The sequence below is a fragment of the Centropristis striata genome, chromosome 7, assembly GCF_030273125.1.
Source record: "Centropristis striata isolate RG_2023a ecotype Rhode Island chromosome 7, C.striata_1.0, whole genome shotgun sequence".
Lineage (NCBI taxonomy): Eukaryota > Metazoa > Chordata > Actinopteri > Perciformes > Serranidae > Centropristis > Centropristis striata.
The window spans coordinates 1,895,369-1,915,393 of record NC_081523.1 but is presented as its reverse complement, the minus strand read 5'-3'; the positions used below and the strand labels follow the sequence as shown (position 1 = coordinate 1,915,393).

Genomic DNA, 20,025 nt, shown 5'->3' with positions numbered 1-20,025 from the left:
CGAGTCGTGTTTATTTATACGCCACAAAACATTCCTAATATTGTCTCAGAGGGTTTTAGAGCCTGAACGACGCTGGAGATAAGGAACACTTCTGCTTTAAGAGGAAGACAGAAAGCTGGGGGGAAAAAAGGTTCTTCTGCAGCTTTTTCAAAAATCTGCAAAACAAGATATTTTGCCTTCAAACAAAACTAGTAATCTGATTACATGTAATCTACTGGTTTAACTGGTTCATTATTGTTAAATTCGGGTTTTAATGTATGCTGTTCAGGAAATTACTATATATAAGCAATGAAAACCTGAGAATATATATTGAACTTGAGAATATATATTAAAAGTCTCAGAATATATATAGAAACCTGAGAATATATATTGAAGGTTTTAACCAAAGGTTTTATATATATTCTCAGACTTTTAATATATATCCTCTGGTTTTGAATCCATCCAATCCATATATATATATATATATATATATATTCTCAGATATATATATTTATATATATTCTCAGATATATATATATATCTGTGAATATATTGACGGTTTTAACCAAAGGTTTTAATATATATTCTCAGGTTTCTTTAATATTCTCAGGTTTCAATATACTCTGGTTTTGAATCCATATATATCATGATTTCTTGAACGGCTTGCCATAATATATATATATATATATATATATATATATATATACTTTGTCGCCAATAAAAATAGTTATTTCCATGACATGATTGTGATGTGCTGATAATGACATTTATCAGCTTATAGGTAATAATAATAATAATAAGTTTATAAGTTATTTATAAAGTATTATTATTCCAACTTTATGAGCAACTGTGTATATCACGACTTAATGCAAGAATCAGAACGTAAGATGTTGTCGAAGTGACTATATTATATTACCAGATCACAGTTCAGACACTGTTTTTTCTGACAATTTTTATAAAAATATATATGCGATAAACATTTTATACAGTTTTCACATTATATATTGTCATACCGCCCAGCAATAATAATAGTTAAGCAATATCACACCACTTTTTTATTATTATTTTTACCATAACTGTGTAAAAATCTTGAGAAGATAATAAATGAACAATTTTTTTTTTCCTGCTTTCCACATTGATTTTACAGTAATTGAGTTCAGGTGGTTTATAAGCCTTCTAATGTTGGTAAAACCCTGGTAAGCTCTTGAATGTTTCTGCAGACAGAATGTTTTACATATTGATTGTTTAAGAGGAGATCCACAGCTGTTAATGCTGTTAATGGATGCAGGTTAAAGACAAAAAGCTTTTCTAATCCTAAAACCATCACAGAGACAGTGGGAGGAGTCCGAGTCAGAAACATGTGTGTGTATGCACTAAAATGTAAATACTTGAATAAAGTACAATAAATTATACAAAATTATACTTAAAAAATTTACAGTACTTAAGGAGCCTACTTAGCGTAACTGTATCCCAAATCAGACACCGTTCGGCTAAGATTCTTTCAAAATTTCACATTAACTACTAATATAAATGATCATGTTATGCTTCCAGTTAAAAATGGTGTGAAACTAAAGTCTAACTTCTTATTTTTTGAACCGTATATTGTTTTAACCATGTACGTTAGCCTCAGGTTTACCAGAGTCTGCTAAAGGACGATAACGCAGCTAAATTAGCCGTGAGCTAACTGTATCCCAAATCTGACACCGTTCGGCTGAGATTCTATCAACATTTCACGTTAACTACTAATATAAATCATCACGTTATGTTTCCAATTAATTAAATAGTGTAAAACTAAAGTCCAACTTCTCATCTTTCAGACCGTATATTGTTTTAACCGTGTACGTTAGCCTCGGGTTTACCAGAGTCGGCTAAAGGACGCTAATGGTGTGAATTAGCCGTTAGCTAACTGTATCCCGAATTGGACATCGTTCGGCTGAGATTCTATCAACATTTCACATTAACTACTAATATAAATCATCATGTTATGATTCCAATAAATTAAATGGTGTGAAACTAAAGTCTAACTTCTTATCTTTTGAACCGTGTATTGTTTTAACCGTGTACGTTAGCCTCGGGTTTACCAGAGACGGCTAAAAGACGCTAACGCCGGTGAATTAGCCGTGAGCTAACTGTATCCCACATCAGACACTTGATCTCCTCGCTGTTAAACAATAAAACAATGGGGGTTGTTGATTTTTTCGGGGTAAATTGGATGTTTCTGGGTAAGATAAATAAATATCACCGTTATCAACCATCATTATCAACACACCCGGATGGTACTTCTGTCCTTCACAATAAAATACAGAACAATAAAAATACAGATGGACTTTAAGGTTGTTGCTGAGTGTTCTTATCATTGTTTTATGATGATACGTGTGTGTGTGTGTGTGTCTTTCAGTGATGACGTCCGGTCCGCCAACATCATCGCCGATGACAACGGCGTGGAGTGCCTCGTCATCGACAGAGAGTGAGTACTCTGACATTTGAAGTGCACTTTTTATGGAAACCTACAAAATAATGTTCAACCCTCTAACAGAAGGTTTTCATCAGCACGTTAGATTTATGGTTATTTGGAAAAATCTGCACTGCAAAAAAGGTGTTTAGTCTAAAAACCAGATCAAACAGTAAGTCTGAGGGAAATGATCTTGCTGCATGGACAGATTATTTACCTTGACAAGATTTATTAAATTAAATTTTATAATCTCTTGGTTTTTATCCTGATTTTAACTGGTTTCATGTGGTTTTATGTGGTTTTATTCTGGTTTTAACTGGTTTTATGTGGTTTTATGCGATTTTATTCTGGTTTTAACTGGTTTTATTCTGGGTTTATGTGGTTTTATTCTGGTTTTAACTGGTTTTATGTTGTTTTATGCGATTTTATTCTGGTTTTATTCGGTTTTATTCTGGTTTTAACTGGTTTTATGCTAATTTTATTCTGGTTTTAACTGGTTTTATTCTGGTTTTAACTGGTTTTATTCTTGTTTTAAGAGTTAATTTCTTATTTTAAGTGTTCAACATGCTTATTTTTAGATTTAATAATCTTAATTTAAGAAATCTTGTCAAGGTAAATTATCTGTCCATGCAGCAAGATCATTTCCCTCAGATTTACTGTTTTATCTGGTTTGTAGACTAAACACCTTTTTTACGGTGTGAGCTTTTTGGCTTAGTTTGTGTATTTATGTTGTTCTTTTGCAACACTGCTAAAAAAGGTGTGGTTGAACTGAAAGGTTGAACACTTAAAATAAGAAATGAACTCTTAAAACCAGATAAATTCTAAATCTTAGTTGTTTTTATCTTGGTAAGAAACAAATAATTTGTAGCGAAATCTTCAGAAGTATTAAAGGAAGCATGCTGCCTAAATACTGAGTGAGATTTCTTCCATTATCACTCATGACGAATGTGTGACTGACAGATGTGATGGTTCCTCCCGTTAGCATCCTACAGTCTGATTCATTAAAACATAATCAGATCTTCCTTTGGAAAGACACAACAGGGTTTTATTGTATCTATCAGCTGCTGTCAACTGTTTCTTTTGCTCTGATTTCTTTCTGTAAAAAAATGCTTTTTTTCTCTCCCGTCAGTCAAAAAGTCAAAGTGTGTGTTGTGAAGCCAACATTCCTGCTGTTTTTTCAGGACATTTGATCAGACGGTGGGAACGTTCAACGAGCTGCAGAAGTACCTGCAAGGCTACGTGGCAACACTCGATCGGGACGACAAGAAGAGACACGCCAGGTAGGAGCGGGACACATAGGCTGCATCCCAAAGTCAAGGATCCTTCCTTGGTAGGATCCTTCCTCGGTAGGATCCTTCCTTCAGAGTCGGGTCCTCCAGAGACGAGGCCAGAGTCCTTCCTTTCACTGTAATAATGCACTAATGGAACAGCCTTCAGTGTGCAGATGTGAGTCATTGTGTAATTGGACATCCTGTTAAAATTCAACGCTGCAATTTAAAAACAGTTACCGTATTTCCTCAAATAGTAGCCGGGGCTTCTATGAATAAAAAATCCGTTTGGGACCAGGCTAATAATAGGGGCAGGCTATTATTTGAAGGAGGCTTTTATTAAAAAAAGAAAATCAGAGCAACTCTAACCGGCACTTTTTAGAGTGTTTTGCACAGCGAATTGTAGCCAGCTACCTGGATATCGGCCATATTGGAAGTACTCGGATGTAAACAAACAATGAACAGCACGCTGAATGTTCATTTTAACAGGATTTAAAATGCTAAACTACTAAAAAGCCCAGAAGAATGTGCGTAAACGGCTGGACTTTACAGAGAATGACTAGGACAGCAGGAGACTTTGACATAACACCAGTAAGACACCCGGCTTATAAAAGAGGCCGGCTTTTATTTACTAAAAATTGTTTTTACACCCGGTTACTAAATGAGGCCGGTCATTAATTGGGGAAATACGATATTTATAAATAACAATAAAGGATTATAGCGGACTGTCGGTCTGTTAACACAATAAACATGTATAACTTTCTGAATGGCATAGCTACGTATACTTTACACATAGTACATCATCATCTGCATATAAATTAATTAACAATAACTTTAGCAACTGAGACGGCATTAATTAACTAAATGTATCAAGATGATGTTAATTATCTTTAGATAAATATTCTGACATTTGTTTATGTAAATACTTATATATTTAAATTAGGGCCGGGACTTTAACGCGTTAATTAAGATTAATTAGTTACACAAAAATGAACGCGTAAAAAAAAATTGACGCATTTTAATCTCACTTATTTTTGCACCGCGGAACGTTTCTCACTGGATGAGTTTCAGGAGGACCGATTATACTGGAGCACCAACTAGCGTTGATGAGTTGAGACAACAACAAACCACAGTGAACATGAAGGAAGAAGCTGATGAGACGATTTGGTTGGCCCCGTGGATGATGGGACATTTAGTTACTAAAAACCAACGGATGGAAGCGTCCATAAGTAATAATAATAGTCAGGGTTTCCAATGTTCTGAATGTACTTGAAAGTATTGTGTTTTACTTAAAAAACCAAAGTATTCTAGTTTACAGAAGGTCTACCTACCTATAGGCTACCTGAATTCATGAAATGTACTATATTTCTAAATATGCTATTGCTACACTTGATGGCAAAAACTGCACTGGTCTTAAATGCATATTGCGCCGCCGGCGTCACTGTTTCTACGCTCACAATTTTTAAATCTCCCTGTAGACCAGTGTGCACAATGCATTATGGGTAGTTGGGGCGCACGGAGGATAGACACATGCATCCTCAGTATTTGGGCAGAAGAAGGACTCTGTCCTCTGGAGGATCCTGGACATTGGGACAGTCCTTCAGACCTCGATGAGGTAGAATCCTTCAGATTCAGCCGTTCTAGGATCCTTCCTTGACTTTGGGAAACAGCTAGAATCACGGATAATAAACTAACCTGAGTGAGTGAAAATATAATGCCCACTTACAGTTGGTGAGTGAAAATGAAGCCCCTCCTCTGTTTCTCTGTTTCCCGACAGGAGGTCGGTGTCTCGCCACCAGAGCCAGCCGTTGTCTCCAGACGTCATCCAGCTGAAGGAGATGGTCTCCGTGTTTCCTTCCTCCAGACCTTTCGACCACCTGGAGGTGGTGGCCACTCTCGGGGTCGGAGGCTTCGGACGAGTGGAGCTGGTGAGACCTGGAGATTCAAGCACTTATTAATTATTCAGGAAAAGAGAAATTGCCATTCACAGTTCAAGGTTCTTCAGCTGTGGACATAGAAATACAGACCCAGTCAGAATCAGTATGTTGATATTAATCCTTTGTGGATTCACCCCCTAAAACTGATCCATGCAAAAAATATTTTAAGACAACTGACTGCCCGTAAAACTCCTCCCTTGTATGCCCACTCCTACCTTAGCAACCGTTTCTAGGGGAGGAATGTCCGTCAAGCTTTGAGCTCTGAGCAACAAGGTGAACCGGTCTGATACCAGGTACCCCCAGAGTAGGGCTGCACGATTATGTCCAAAATGATAATCACGATTATTTTTGATCAATATTGTAATCACGATTATTAATCACGATTATTCATCATATAAGGGAAAACATCTGTATTTTTATTGCACTACTTTTAAACAAACAATAGGAACAGTTTTTAGTATCTGGTGCTTGTTGTAAACAAACAGAGATCGCTAAGTGAACACCTCCTGCAGCAGCAGCACATACACACTGTACTGCTACAGAGCTAACTGTTAGCCTGTTAGCACATACACACTGTACTGCTACAGAGCTAACTGCTAGCCTGTTAGCACATACACACTGTACTGCTACAGAGCTAACTGTTAGCCTGTTAGCACATACACACTGTACTGCTACAGAGCTAACTGTTAGCCTGTTAGCACATACACACTGTACTGCTACAGAGCTAACCGTTAGCACATATACACTGTACTGCTACAGAGCTAACTGTTAGCCTGTTAGCACATACACACTGTACTGCTACAGAGCTAACTGTTAGCCTGTTAGCACATACACACTGTACTGCTACAGAGCTAACTGTTAGCCTGTTAGCACATACACACTGTACTGCTACAGAGCTAACTGTTAGCACATATACACTGTACTGCTACAGAGCTAACTTTTAGCCTGTTAGCACATACACACTGTACTGCTACAGAGCTAACTGTTAGCCTGTTAGCACATACACACTGTACTGCTACAGAGCTAATTGTTAGCTTATTAGCAATTTGCAGACTGGACCCTAAGGGGTTAACATCCCCTCCGGCTCTGCAGCTGGGAGAGACTGCTGCAGGAGGACTGTGCCGCTTCGAATATCATTTTTATTTTTATTTCAGTTAACGAAAATGTTTTTTCAATTCTAGTTTGTTATTTCGTTAGTTTTCGTTAACTACAATAACCTTGGTTTAAACCTGACCATTGTTTTAAAACAGACCTATGCTGAAATGTTCTTAATTTCCTGCTGAGACAAGTTAAAAAAGTTCTCATTCCTTCCTGCAGGTGAAGGTTCGGCACGAGGATGTGACCTTCGCCCTGAAGGTGATAAAGAAGAAGCACGTGGTGGACAACAGGCAGGAGGAGCACATCCACTCAGAGAGGAAGATCCTCGCCGAGGCTCGCTCGCCGTTCGTCGTCAAGTCAGTTCTTCTTCTTCCCCTCCTCATCCTCTAAAACAGTAGTTCTCAACCTGGGGGTCCAGACCCCAATTGGGGTTGCGAGATGATTTCTGGGGGTCGCCAAATGTTTTAGTCTTTTTGTTCATTTAATGTCTGTTTTTGGACATTTTGTGTTTATTTTTAAGTTTAAGTTTGTGTTTTTTCTTTGGTAATTTTGTTTCTTTTCTGGTTATTTTGCGTCTTTTTTGGTCATTTTGTTTCTTTTTTGGGCCATTTTGTGTCTTTTTTTTGTCATTTTGTGTCTTTTTTTAGTCATTTTGTGTCTTTTTTTGTCATTTTGTGTCTTTTTTGGTCAATTTGTTTACTTTTCTGCTCATTTTATGTCTTTTTTTAGTCATTTTGTGTCTTTTTTAGTCATTTTGTGTCTTTTTATGGTCATTTTTTGTCATTTTGTGGTCAATTTGAGTCCTTTTTTGCTTAATTTTACGTAATTTTTGCTCAATTTGATTCTTTTTTGGGTAATTTTGTGTCTTTTCTGACAAATCCCAAAGTATCAAGTTGTTACTTTCCAAGGAGTCTCTGGCTTGAAGCTGACTGTTACACACTCAGGAGGTCAGAATGGACCTTTAAACTGATAGCAAAGGACTTAGATTAAAAGTAACAATAAAATATAAAAAATATATATATAAATGCACAGACAGAGAGAAGTTTTAGTTGTTGTCTGCTTCATTATTTGTCCAAAATTCGTCGTATCAACTGAGTTTGTCTGATCTGAACTGTGAGATTCTGTTCAGTGAGACAACATGATGTTAGATTGGGGGTCGAGACTCAAAAAGGTTGAGAATCTCTGCTGTAAACCAGAGCAGACCGTCTCCAGTGTCTCTCCTGCAGGATGATCTCGGCTCCATTAGCGAGGGGAAACAGCGCTCCGCTTATTAGTTTTTGATGAGATCACATCGAGGCCTCCAGCAGATTACATCTCCTCGACGGGGGATATTAAGACGTCCGTGAACCAAAACGTAGTTATTTGCAGTGAAATATTGCAGCGGTGGCTTTTTTTCTTTGCCTTTTGTGAGATTACGATGATCCGATTTCCCTGAACGCAGCAGAAGAGACGCAGATATTAAAGCCATTCTTCACCTCCTCCTGTTGACCTCCTCTTCTCCTGTCGGTTTGACCCTTTTTCACGTGTTTTAACTATTATCTCTTCATGTTTCACACTAATCTCTTTCCAAGGCTGATGTGAGGTGATATAAGATTTAAGAGCATGCAGGGTGACGCTGTGGCGGAGCGGCTCACATCCGCCCGGCTGTCTCCGGCGTCTCGGAGTCTCAGTCTGAACCTGAATCTGCTGCTGAACACCAGCAGAATCACATCAGGTCACAAATGAAGCAACAGTTTAAAGAATAATGTCTTTAACTATATTAAAGTGCATCATTCATTTAGTCAATTAATCAGACTTTATTTGTAGAGCACTTTCCATACAAGAGAAATGTAACATAAAGTGCTTCACATAAAAAAGGAAATAACAATAAAAATAATGATAATTATGATAAAACATAGAAACAATTAAACACCCTCGATCCCATTATAAACAAAGCACAAACTGAGGAAACACTGGAGGCAGGTTAGAAATTAATTAGATAAAATAAATAAAAAACTAAGTAAGGTAAGATATAATAAAATAGAAAAGTTAATAATAACAAAAAATTAATAAAGCTAGATAAAAAAATTAAAAGGTCCATTCTGTATAAATAATAATAATAATGTAAATATAATATAAAAGTACTGTTTTTTGATACTTTAAGTACATTTTCTGATACTTTTGTACTTAAAGTTACTTACTTCAGTGAGTTTTGAATGCAGGACTTTAATTTGCAGTGGAGTAACTTTACAGTGTGGTATTAGTACTTTTACTGCAGTAAGCGGCCTGATTATTTAAACTGTAAAAGTAACAAGATATATTTTAAGACCAACTGACCATTCGCAAAACTCCTCCCTTGAACGATCCTCGTCCAATCCTACCTTAGCAACCGTTACTAGGGGAGGAATGTCCGTCAAGCTTTGAGCTCTGAGCAACAAGGTGAACCGGTCTGACACCAGGTACCCTCAGAGTAGGGCTGCACAATTATGGCCAAAATGATAATCACAATTATTTTGATCAATATTGATTATTCATCTGGTTAGGGATAGGGTTATCACCATACTAAAATTTTCAACTCAATACAGATACTCAGGAAAATATTCGATACTCGATACCATTTTCGATACCCCAAGGATAAAAACAAAGACCCCAAAATTTAACAGAAATATTTTTACTATCAAGAAAAATGCAACATGTAAAAATGAACAGAACCAACGGTTAAATATTTATAATAAAAGCTTCAGGTCTGAGGTAGTGCAAAAATAAATAAATACAATAAAAAATAACAATTAGAACAATATTTTTTGGCTATGTGTGATGCTGTTTGGGGTTATCGATACTTCTGTTTTAGCATCGATACTTTTTTGAGTATCGATACTTTTGACAACCCTACTTAGGGAAAACATCTGTATTTTTATTGCACTACTTTTAGACAGACAACAGTTTTTAGTGTGTTCAAAAGGTCTGTGTTTCTCTTCCTGCAGGCTGTACCGCACCTTTAAGGACAATAAGTACGTGTACATGCTGCTGGAGGCCTGTCTGGGAGGAGAGATCTGGAGTCTGCTCAGAGACAGGTCAGTGTCTCTGGAACAATAATTTCACCTGCACGGCCTTTTTATTCCTGCCGTGCTGCGTAGAGTGATGCTATCACAGTCAGGCTGCCTTTAATGAAGGAGCCCTGCAGGAATGTGATCCAGACGTCATGAATCAGTGAATAAAAGCTTCCTGTAGCTGGAGTTCAGGTGGATTTGTGTAATGAGAACACGTCTCTGAACAGCTCGGGGTCCGACCCGCCTGTCAGCAACAACTTTAAATTGGTCTTTCTGGTCTTTAGGGGGAGTTTTGATGAGCCCACTGCCAAGTTCTGCGTCGGTTGTGTCACAGAGGCTTTCGATTACCTCCATCGCAAAGGAGTCCTCTACCGAGACCTGAAGCCAGAGAACCTCATGCTGGACACGGAGGGCTACATCAAACTGGTGAGCAGCGGAGCAGATTCTGTCTGAAACTGCAGGATCTTTCACTCCTATTGGTCTCAGATCCTCATTGTAAAGAGTTTGGCCCCTTCCTCAAAGGTGTTGTACAGTAGCTGCACTTATAAGATCTAACGAAAGCCAATAAACACCGGCGTTACTCAGTAAAAGTCCAAAAAGTCTTCTTAAAGTTAGTGGTCATTCTTAAAAGTATTTGGATATTTTTATGTTAACCCTCTTGGGTCTGATATACCACATAATATTTACGATACTTGGTATTTTCTTAGCACAACTCCAGCATGATCTGACAATTATTTTTTTCACTTTAACCCACTTTATTTTTTTAATTTTTTATTTTTTTCATTCTGCCTATAAACGACTTAAAAATGTTGGTATCATTTTTTTCAACACAACTTCACCTGATTATTATTTTGTAATTTTGACTTACTGGATCAACATTTTGAACACAAAAACACACATAAAAATACAAAAAACACACACAACAAAACATAAAACACACAAAAAATACACAAAAAAAACATACATAAAAAACACATAAAAACACAAAAAATGACAAAAAAACAAACAGAAAAACACACAAAAATACACAAAAACATGGAGCACGAAGATTGCATTGAAATGCTGAATGCACACTGCAAAATGTAATAAAATCTCTGTAAAAACTTCAGTAGTATCATGTTACAATTGGTCGAGGTGGTTTTTTTTTTTTACCTTTGGTGAAAAAGAATTAATGCATTAAATTGGACATGCAAACTTCTTGAAAAGCCAAAACTTTAGAGTGAAGCTGACTTCAGGATCTTACATCGTCGGTAAAACAGAGGATAATGTTCCGTTAGTTAGATTATTTATATCGCAGCACACATAAAGAGTCCGGCAGCTAATGGTGCGTTCAAGGTCTACACGAATGTCTTTTTTCATCAGTCAGAATTTTCAACGTTGTTCCGAGCTCCAAGTTCAGACTTTCAGTGTTAATTAAACACACCATTAGACGTTATGGTGAGAACGTGTTGGACCCGCCTTCAAAATATAAGCAAACACATGTAGCTTTCAAAATAAGAGCACATGGATGTGTTAGCAGAGTCCACCACAGAATGAACACACAAAAACACAAAAAAATATTTAAAACACATAAAAAATACACAAAAAACACCAAAAAAGAGCAACTAAAAAAACACACAAAAATACACAAAAACCACAAAAAATGGCAAAAACACAAATAAAAAACACAAAAAACATGAAGCACAAAAGATTGCATTAAAAATGCTGAATGCACGCTGCAAAACTCAATAAAATCTCTGCAAAAACTTCAGTAATATCATGTTACACTTGGTCGAAGTGGTTTTAACCTTTACTAAAAAAGGGTTAATGCATTAAATTGGACATGCAAACTTCTTGAAAAGCCAAAACTTTAGAGTTCAGCTGGCAGCAGGGAAACGTGCTGCTGAACGTTTTTACGTCGTGACGTCATGAAGAAGTCTTGCTCTGGAGCTTTCATGGACTCCAGAGGGTTAAAAATGCTGAATGCACACTGCAAAATTCAATAAAATCTCTGCAAAAACTTAGAAAATATCATGTTCCACTTGGTCGAAGTGGTTTTAACCTTTGCTGAAAAAGAGTTGATGTGCTAAATTGGACATAGAAACTTGTGTAAAAGCCAAAACTTTAAAGTTAAGCTGATCAGGACTCCATGCTGCTGAAATTTTTACGTTTTTACGTTGTTGTTAAGAGACCTTGAGAGTTATCTGATCAGCTCTGTCTCCCCAGGTCGACTTTGGTTTTGCCAAGAAGATCCGCTGCGGCCAGAAGACTTGGACCTTCTGCGGGACCCCGGAGTACGTGGCCCCCGAGATCATCCTCAACAAGGGCCACAACTTCAGCGTGGACTTCTGGTCTCTGGGCATCCTGGTGTTCGAGCTGCTGACTGGAAGGTTTTATCGTTATCTTATCTTCTTCTTCTGCTTATCTCTGCAGCCTCCTTCCTCGTCTCAGCTCATTATCGTTTGCTGAGAAGCCGAATTAAAGAAATTAAAAGATAATTTTTGTTTCTTTCCCGTCTCCACAGCCCTCCGTTCTCAGGGAGCGACCAGATGATGACGTACACGTTCATCCTGAAAGGAATCGAGAAGATGGACTTCCCCAAAAAGATCAGCAAGAGACCCGAAGACCTCATACGCAAACTGTGCAGGTACAAGATCACAATAAGATAATAAATCCTCCAATCTAACACTTTTACTGTTTATCTAAGGCACCAAACTCCCTCAGAACAGATTCTGATGATGGTTGATAAAGTCTGGGTACCTGAGATAGGTTTGAGAAATGTAATTTTGAGAGTTAAATTCAACTAATAGCCAAATATGCAACTAAATTAAAATGGTCTTTGCATTTGGAAGCTTTTTCTTATTTTTTTTTTATGTGCTTTTATTTGTTGTTTACTTTTGGGTAACAGAGCACATGTCCACATGTCAGTCTTTTTTTTGGAATAAATCACAAATCATTGGGACCACTTTGAGAGGAAAACTTGATACATAAATGTATTGACTTTATAATGACTTTAAATCAAGGGTCCCCAAACTACGGCCCACGGGCCACTTCCGGCCCGCCAAAGCAATTGGAGTGGCCCACTTAACTATCCCAAACAATCCCTCTAAACATGGCCTGTTTTTTTTAAATTGCATTTATTATATATTTATTTATAAAATATCCACATGTAATGATTAAGGTAGGCGTTCTAATTAAAATTGACCTTAATTGTGAATTATTTACAGTAGTAGCTAATTTTCACCCCCTCACACAATGGTATATTCCGACCTACGTGATGCCGAGCCGTAAGCGTCAAGTTTCCACGGGAAACTGAATGCAGTATCTATTTTCACCTGTACCTGTTACAAAATCACATCACCTCATTGTTAACTGGCATCAGTGTGTTTAAATTTTCTACAAAATAAAAGGAATATCTGTGGTACTTCAAATAAACATGTGAAGACTTTTTATTACTTTTTATTACACCAACAGGTGGTGCCAAGGCCAACAAATGATCGTTATATTGACACAATAACACTGGTGGTCACTTTGGCCCATATCATTTACTGTTATAGACTGACCCCGGCCCCCCATCACAGAAAGAAAAGCTGATGTGGCCCCCACCGAAAAAAGTTTGGGGACCCCTGGTTTAGATAATCTGAACCCATCAGGGTCAAAGTTATTTCCCAGTCAAATGGTTGTTTAAATGAAAAACGTAATACCAGTCCAACAGGTTATCAACACTTTAATATTTGGTGTTATTTAACAACCAAGCTCTTGTCTGTGTGCCAAATATAAAATACTGTCCACTCTTTCAAGATGTGATATATTCACTTATAAGTCATTGTTTGTATGAAAGCCTACTTGTTATTCTTCAAATGTATTTTGTCTCATTTTCTGAAGGGTTTTTCCCAAATTTGGTCCTGTCAATAATTATATCCAGTATTTGATCAAGGCAAAAAACACTTCAGAAAAAGTTTATTTGTCTCAAAACTGCTTTTATGTATTAATAAAAGTTCCTGCTGTGTTCTACTTTCCAGACGAAATCCATCAGAGCGACTCGGAAACCTCAAGAACGGAATAATTGATATCAAGAAGCACAGGTAAGATCTGAGCGGGAGATTAGAGGAACTATTAGCTCTGATTGAACATTATGAATGTGAGTAAATGGTTAATGACCTCAGCAATTATAGAATCACTGACTGAACACAGTGTACCAGAACAGCAAAACATGTCACAGGCTCATTATTATATATATTATTGGAACTCATGCAGCTTTTCTTGCTTTTTCTGGAGAATATGTAGGCTGAGAGAGAGATGCAGGGTGATTAATTACAGCCTGCAGCAGGTAGAAGTCTGTTATATTTAAATATGTTGCTGATCTCAGGCCTTTGAGCTGATAAAAGCTCTTATGCTATGGTCAAGTTCAAGGCAAATGGTCATTAAGGTGCAAACTGCTCGGATGAGCTTTGATTTGAATGATTTTGTCTCTTTTGTGTTTCTGCTGTCAGAGTCAAACTCGTTATTGAAAATGAAAACACATTGAAAAGACAAGAAGTGATCTAGATTTACTCACACAGGTGTGTTTTTTTGTGTCTGCAGGTGGTTTAATGGCTTCAACTGGGAGGGACTGAAGGCCCGGACGCTCCCGTCTCCACTGAAAAGAGAAGTAAGTGTTGAAATGTATCAAGCTTGTAAAACAGTTTGCAAAAAATGCATTTTTAAAATATAAAATTCAATAGTTTTACATGACATTGATTTAAAAAAATATTATTTTTATGGAATGATATTGAAAAAATTAACAACTCACAAATATGTGAAATTAACCATTTCCATTTTATATGTTGATTACACTTTTCAAATCAAGCAGAAAAAGTTTCATCCCTTCATCTAATGATAGTGGGCTAACGTTAGCCGGCGATCGATAGCGTGCTAATGTTAGCCGGCAATCGATATCGTGCTAACGTTATCGGCTGATCATAGCGGGCTTATGTTAGCCGGCCGGTTGTACGTCGACCAAATCAATGTCAATATGTAAATGAGAATTGTCACCTGACCCCCTCGACCCCCGCATGGATCCTGTTGTTTTTTTTCCTACAAACTATTAGCGCTTACATGCTAACGTTAGCCGGTGATCGATAGCGTGCTAGCAAGACCAAAACCAACTCTGTGCCGAGAGAGACCAACTAAAATGCGTATAATTAATTTTTTTGATTGTTTAACTACGATGTGATTGATACGGGCTAGCGGGCTAATGCTAACGGGCTAACTGTTCCTGTGTGTTAGCCCTTTAGTTTTGCATGAATGTTTCTTGGAGCAGGCAGATAAACCTCCTGTGTTTCCCGTGTTCACAAAGTGTTTGGTTCAGAATAAAAACATGTGGAAAACACATGAATGTTCCTGCTCACGTCTGCTCTGCATGTGTCAACAACAAGGGCAGCAGAGGTAGCAGCAAACCTCTGATTGTGGGTTTCTAGTGCTCCTCAAGGGTTCCTCAAGTGTAAATTACTGTTAGTAATCCAGGAGGCATTATTAGAAACATGTCTCTCACCTCTTCCTGCCTCTCCGTCTCCTCCTGCAGCTCACCGGACCGACAGACCACAGCTACTTCGACAGCTACCCTCCGGACGAGGACAGTCCTCCAGACGAGCTCTCCGGCTGGGACATGGACTTCTGAGGCCTTCTGCTGCTCCGTCTGTCTTCTCATCTTCTCCCTTTATTCTGCACACCTCGACAAACTAAAGTTAAAGGGTGAAGGTGGCCTCGCGTCATGGTGGAGGTTCAACAGCTGCAGATAGCTGGTTTCTTTATGATCGTCAGGTTCAGGAGATCCTCTTTGAGTTTGACTGTGAAGTTCAGCAGCTTGTTGCCCTTTCAAGGAAAGTTTGACAAATATTTAAAACTCCTTGTTTGTAGTACAAGGTGTCGTTTCAACAGTTTTACAGTTTTATAACGGTGGTCTATGAGGGAAGATTTGAGCCACAGAGGAATTTTTTGTTGCAGTACCGTAAGTGGCCACTGGAAAAATCGGCTGCAAGGCCAACAAGTCCTCCAAACCTTACGACCACATGTTGTTTGTTCCTACACTCAAATACGACCCACGGGAGCATTTCCAAAAATAGCGGGAAAGACCATATTTGGACTGGGGAGGAGCAAGGACGGGTGTATCTAGAAATAAACACGCTCTTAACGCTAAAACAAAATGAATGTTTCTTACTCTAAATATTGACCCTTTAGAGTGTCTTTTAGTCCAACCGAACGCTGAACAAGACATTTTTAAATTAACAAAATGTTCTAACTAGAACATTTTTAAAGAAATTTTGAGTGTGCTTGACTCTGGCCTGTGACTCTACCCAAACATTATTAGATTACAAATTGAACCTTAACTAATAACTCTGACAATTTTAGCAGACGAATGTGAGTGAGAAGACCAATTTTCGTACGTTTCTATGTATAAATTATTTCTGTAGATTGGCATTTGCGGCCTTGAGAGCAGTTTTGAAATTTATTTTTTGACACATTTTTCTCTGCCTCTGCACTCTAGCGATGATGTCATTCACTCTAGTCTCTCCATAGGGTAACATTGGGGTGATTTTTTTTTTTGCCAAATAATTTGAAAACTGTTTGTCGAAACCCTTAGAAAAGTCATAGCACACTTTTCATGGCCGAGCCGGTCGATTTGATGCCTTTTTACCTTTTGACCAAAACTGTGGGAGTAGTAGTCAACTGGAAAAAAACATGGAAGAAACGGAAGAATAATAAAATTAGGAATAGGCCCGGTGAATAGTACATGGTGTGCTTTTTCAAGCACACTCAATAAACTTTCATGATGTGAAAACACTTGGTGTTAGCCACCTGTCAATCAAAGGTTGTCATGCCCCAAATCATTCATTCATTCATTATCCTTAACCGCTTATCGATTTTGGGCGGGGCTACCTTTGATTGACAGGTCACTAACAAGGCGAGCCGTCATCAGGAGAGAAGCAGAACAATTCGTATCCACGGCAACGAGTCAATGAAGTTATATATAACGTTATATAGATATAAAAAAGGACGTTTAGCGGTTTTCACTGTATTTTCACTTAACGACTTCAAATAAATAAAAATAGAAGTCATTAATTAAAAAAATACAGTGAAAGGCTCAAAGTTGTGAGACCAAACCGATAAACGGGGCCATTATTTACACTATTAACATCAGATTGTCTTGAAGAAGATTTTTTTACTCGTGATTGAGACCATAGTGTTGTCCTAAAAACATTTCTGAGCTGATAAATCAAGTGACAAGTTTACTCATTTTGCATTGAAATGAATGGACCAAAATGCTTCTGCAGCCGTCAGCGCCCCCTGCTGGAATTTTCGGTAGAATGCCGCTTAAGGCACTTCCTGGTTTGCCTCCCTGCTCAGACCAGGAGGTTGCCACTTGCTTCAAACGTGAACATCAGTTGTAATGAGGTGTTGTTAAACTGACATGTGGTCGTATTTGGAAGACAGTCTTAAAGTTAAATGTGAATCGTATTAAGCTGCTTGTAGAAACGACCTATGTGGCGTTTTTAAGGGGACAAAAAACTGTGAAAACAAGTTTTAAAAAGTCCAGTGCTGAGAGCGGTAACAAGGTAACAACTACATACTGAACCAGTGAAACCAACGAGAAACGCAACGTCAGATGCTTTGTTATCTTTGCTGTAGTTTCAGAGTTGGTAGTGATATTGATTACAGCTTTAGCTTTGCTAAGCTAGCCTGCAGGCTCTACAGGGAGAGAAACAGCTCAGTGTCCCGTGTCACGGTATTATGTTTTCACATTCCTTAATCAATCTACGCCCATAAAATAATCTCTTACAGATACCTCTCATGTATTGTTTTCAGGCGCTTTTTTTTTGGTCATGATGGCTCCAGATGTGCTCTGTTGGTTGGTTGGTTGGTGGAGAAGTTTTCTGATGCAGCTGCAAATTATTTCTTACTGCTGATGGAATTTGTGATTGCATGTGCGGTTTGTTTACAGATGTTGGAGGAGTGGTGGAGGTGGAGATATGTGTGGAGATGCAAGTCTTTTCTCCTAGATTTGCCATTTATAATCTCATAAACCTACTTCCCTTTTCTCCAAGATTTGCCACTTTTAGTCTAACAAATCTGCTACTATTTTCTCCGAGATTTGCCACTTTTAATCTCATAAATCTCCTACCTTTTTTGCTAGATTTGCCACTTTTAATCTCATAAATCTGCTACTCTTTGCTCTGAGATTTGCCACTTTTAATCTCATTAATCTGCTACCCTTTTTTCCAAGATTTGACACTTTTAATCTCACAAATCTGCTACTATTTTCTCCAAGATTTGCCACTTTTAATCTCATAAATCTGATACTCTTTTCTCTGAGATTTGCCAATTTTAATCTCATAAATCTGCTACTGTTTTCTCCAAGATTTGCCACTTTTAATTTCATAAATCTGCTACCTTTTTTGCAAGATTTGCCACTTTTAATCTCATTAATCTGCTACCCTTTTTTGCAAGATTTGTCACTTTTAATCTCATAAATCTGGGACTCTTTTCTCCCAGATCTGCCAATTTTAATCTAAAAAATCTGCTACCTTTTTTTCCAAGATTTGCCACTTTTAATCTCATAAATCTGCTTCCCTTTTTTCCAAGATTTGTCACTTTTAATCTCATAAATCTGATACTCTTTTCTCATAGATTCGCCACTTTTAATCTCATAATTCGGCTACTCTTTTCTCGTAGATTTGCCACTTTTAATCTCATAAATCTGACACGCATTCCTCCAATATTTGCCACTTTTAATCTCATAAATCGTCTATTCATTCCTCCAATATTTGCTGCTTTTAATCTCATAAATCTGATACTTTTTCTCCTAGATTTGCCAATTTTAATCTCATTCATCTGCAACTTTTTTCTCCTATATTTGGTTGGTGGAGAAGTTTTTTCTGATGCAGCTGCAAATTATTTCTTACAGCTGAAGGAATTTGTGATTGCATGTGCAGTTTGTTTACAGATGTTGGGGGAGTGGTGGAGGTGGAGATATGTGTGGAGATGACACTGCAGAAACTTGAGAACAAACACAGACTTGGAGGGAAGAGATCCTCCTGAACAGTGTCATCCTCCACCGCCCACAGAAACATGAAGAACACTTAGACTGGGAGCATCCTGCAGCCTGAAGAAACCTGAAGAAATATTTACCTAGTTGAAGCTGAGTCAACTCTGCAGCTCCCGGCTCCTTAAGAAGGGAAAGTTATGCTCAGTCTGAGGCGTCAATGATGACGTGAGGAGCAGCAGAAAACCTTCAGTGTCTCCTTCGAGGGTTAAAAATACACGTTTTTCCATTTTTAAACACTTGAGGTTTACAGTAAATGGACTGTGTGTCTATGTATATAGTGTACACTGTAAAGCACAAGCATCAAAAATACACAATTTATACAATCCGAGCTACTTGTTCCTTTATGTAAACCTTAAAAACTGTGTGATTGTAAATAGTACACGTGATGTATACACTGACTGGTGAATGTGTGTGTACAGTGTGTGATCGTGTGTGTGTGTGTGTGTGTGTGGGAGCACCTGATGTTCTTGGAGAAGCTGTGGCCTTAAAGATAATGATGACTTGTTTCAGGATACAGCTTGTATGTTAATATTTCACATACAAGTTTCTTTTTTTTAATTTGACTTTTTGTAATTGAATCAAATTGGTGTTGTTTTTTTTTTTCTTAGATTGGTCCATTAAAAATGTTATTTTATGCCACAGTGGATTATTCATGATTTTATTTTATTTCCAAAATGTGCAGACTTTTCTTACTGGAGACATTTTGACTTGTCAGACATAAAGGGTAGTGTTTATAATAATATTAATAACAGCTGCATGTTATTTGGTTCAGTGCCAGTCCTGATAATCAAACTACATTTCCATATATTGGATTTAATCCTGGCGGGGAGATGTTGTTTTGTGTTGTGTTTTGCTGTAAACAAACAGAAAATATTGACAGTTTTCACACAAAAACAACAACAATGAAATATGCTAATTTAAGATTTTAAGACTCTACCTCTACAAGCCATCCATACGACGGCATATAAGAGCCAAGTATGAAAATATTTTAAAAATACGGATCCGGGGGAGGGGGTGATATTTAGAGAAAAAAGTGGCAAATCTATGAGAAAAAAAGGTCAGAAAAATAGGCTAGTGTTTTGTTTTTTCGAGGAACTCACCACAGAAGCTGCTGCATGACGTGTACTCTGTCTGCAGAGTCTAATTATACTGTGCAATCAGATTTAGTAATAAGGAAATACTAATAACTAATACTAAA

The 20,025-nt window shown here is 37.6% G+C and overlaps 1 protein-coding gene across 3 annotated transcripts in view; it reads left to right on the top strand.

Annotated features, from left to right (window-relative positions):
- The window catches only part of prkg2 (protein kinase cGMP-dependent 2), a 51,660-nt gene extending 35,816 nt beyond the window's left edge, over window positions 1-15,844 (top strand). For 2 of the 3 annotated variants that reach the window (XM_059338128.1, XM_059338127.1), the window contains exons 8-18: window positions 2,378-2,446; window positions 3,613-3,711; window positions 5,477-5,627; window positions 6,954-7,090; window positions 9,698-9,787; window positions 10,048-10,189; window positions 11,969-12,132; window positions 12,267-12,389; window positions 13,765-13,827; window positions 14,327-14,393; window positions 15,306-15,844. In XM_059338128.1, coding sequence (XP_059194111.1) covers window positions 2,378-2,446; window positions 3,613-3,711; window positions 5,477-5,627; window positions 6,954-7,090; window positions 9,698-9,787; window positions 10,048-10,189; window positions 11,969-12,132; window positions 12,267-12,389; window positions 13,765-13,827; window positions 14,327-14,393; window positions 15,306-15,401 — 1,201 coding nt within the window. In that variant the 3' untranslated portion in view covers window positions 15,402-15,844. The remainder of the gene's footprint in view (window positions 1-2,377; window positions 2,447-3,612; window positions 3,712-5,476; window positions 5,628-6,953; window positions 7,091-9,697; window positions 9,788-10,047; window positions 10,190-11,968; window positions 12,133-12,266; window positions 12,390-13,764; window positions 13,828-14,326; window positions 14,394-15,305) is intronic. The other variant, XM_059338129.1, reaches the window with a different exon arrangement.
- The last annotated feature ends 4,181 nt before the right edge of the window (window positions 15,845-20,025 follow it).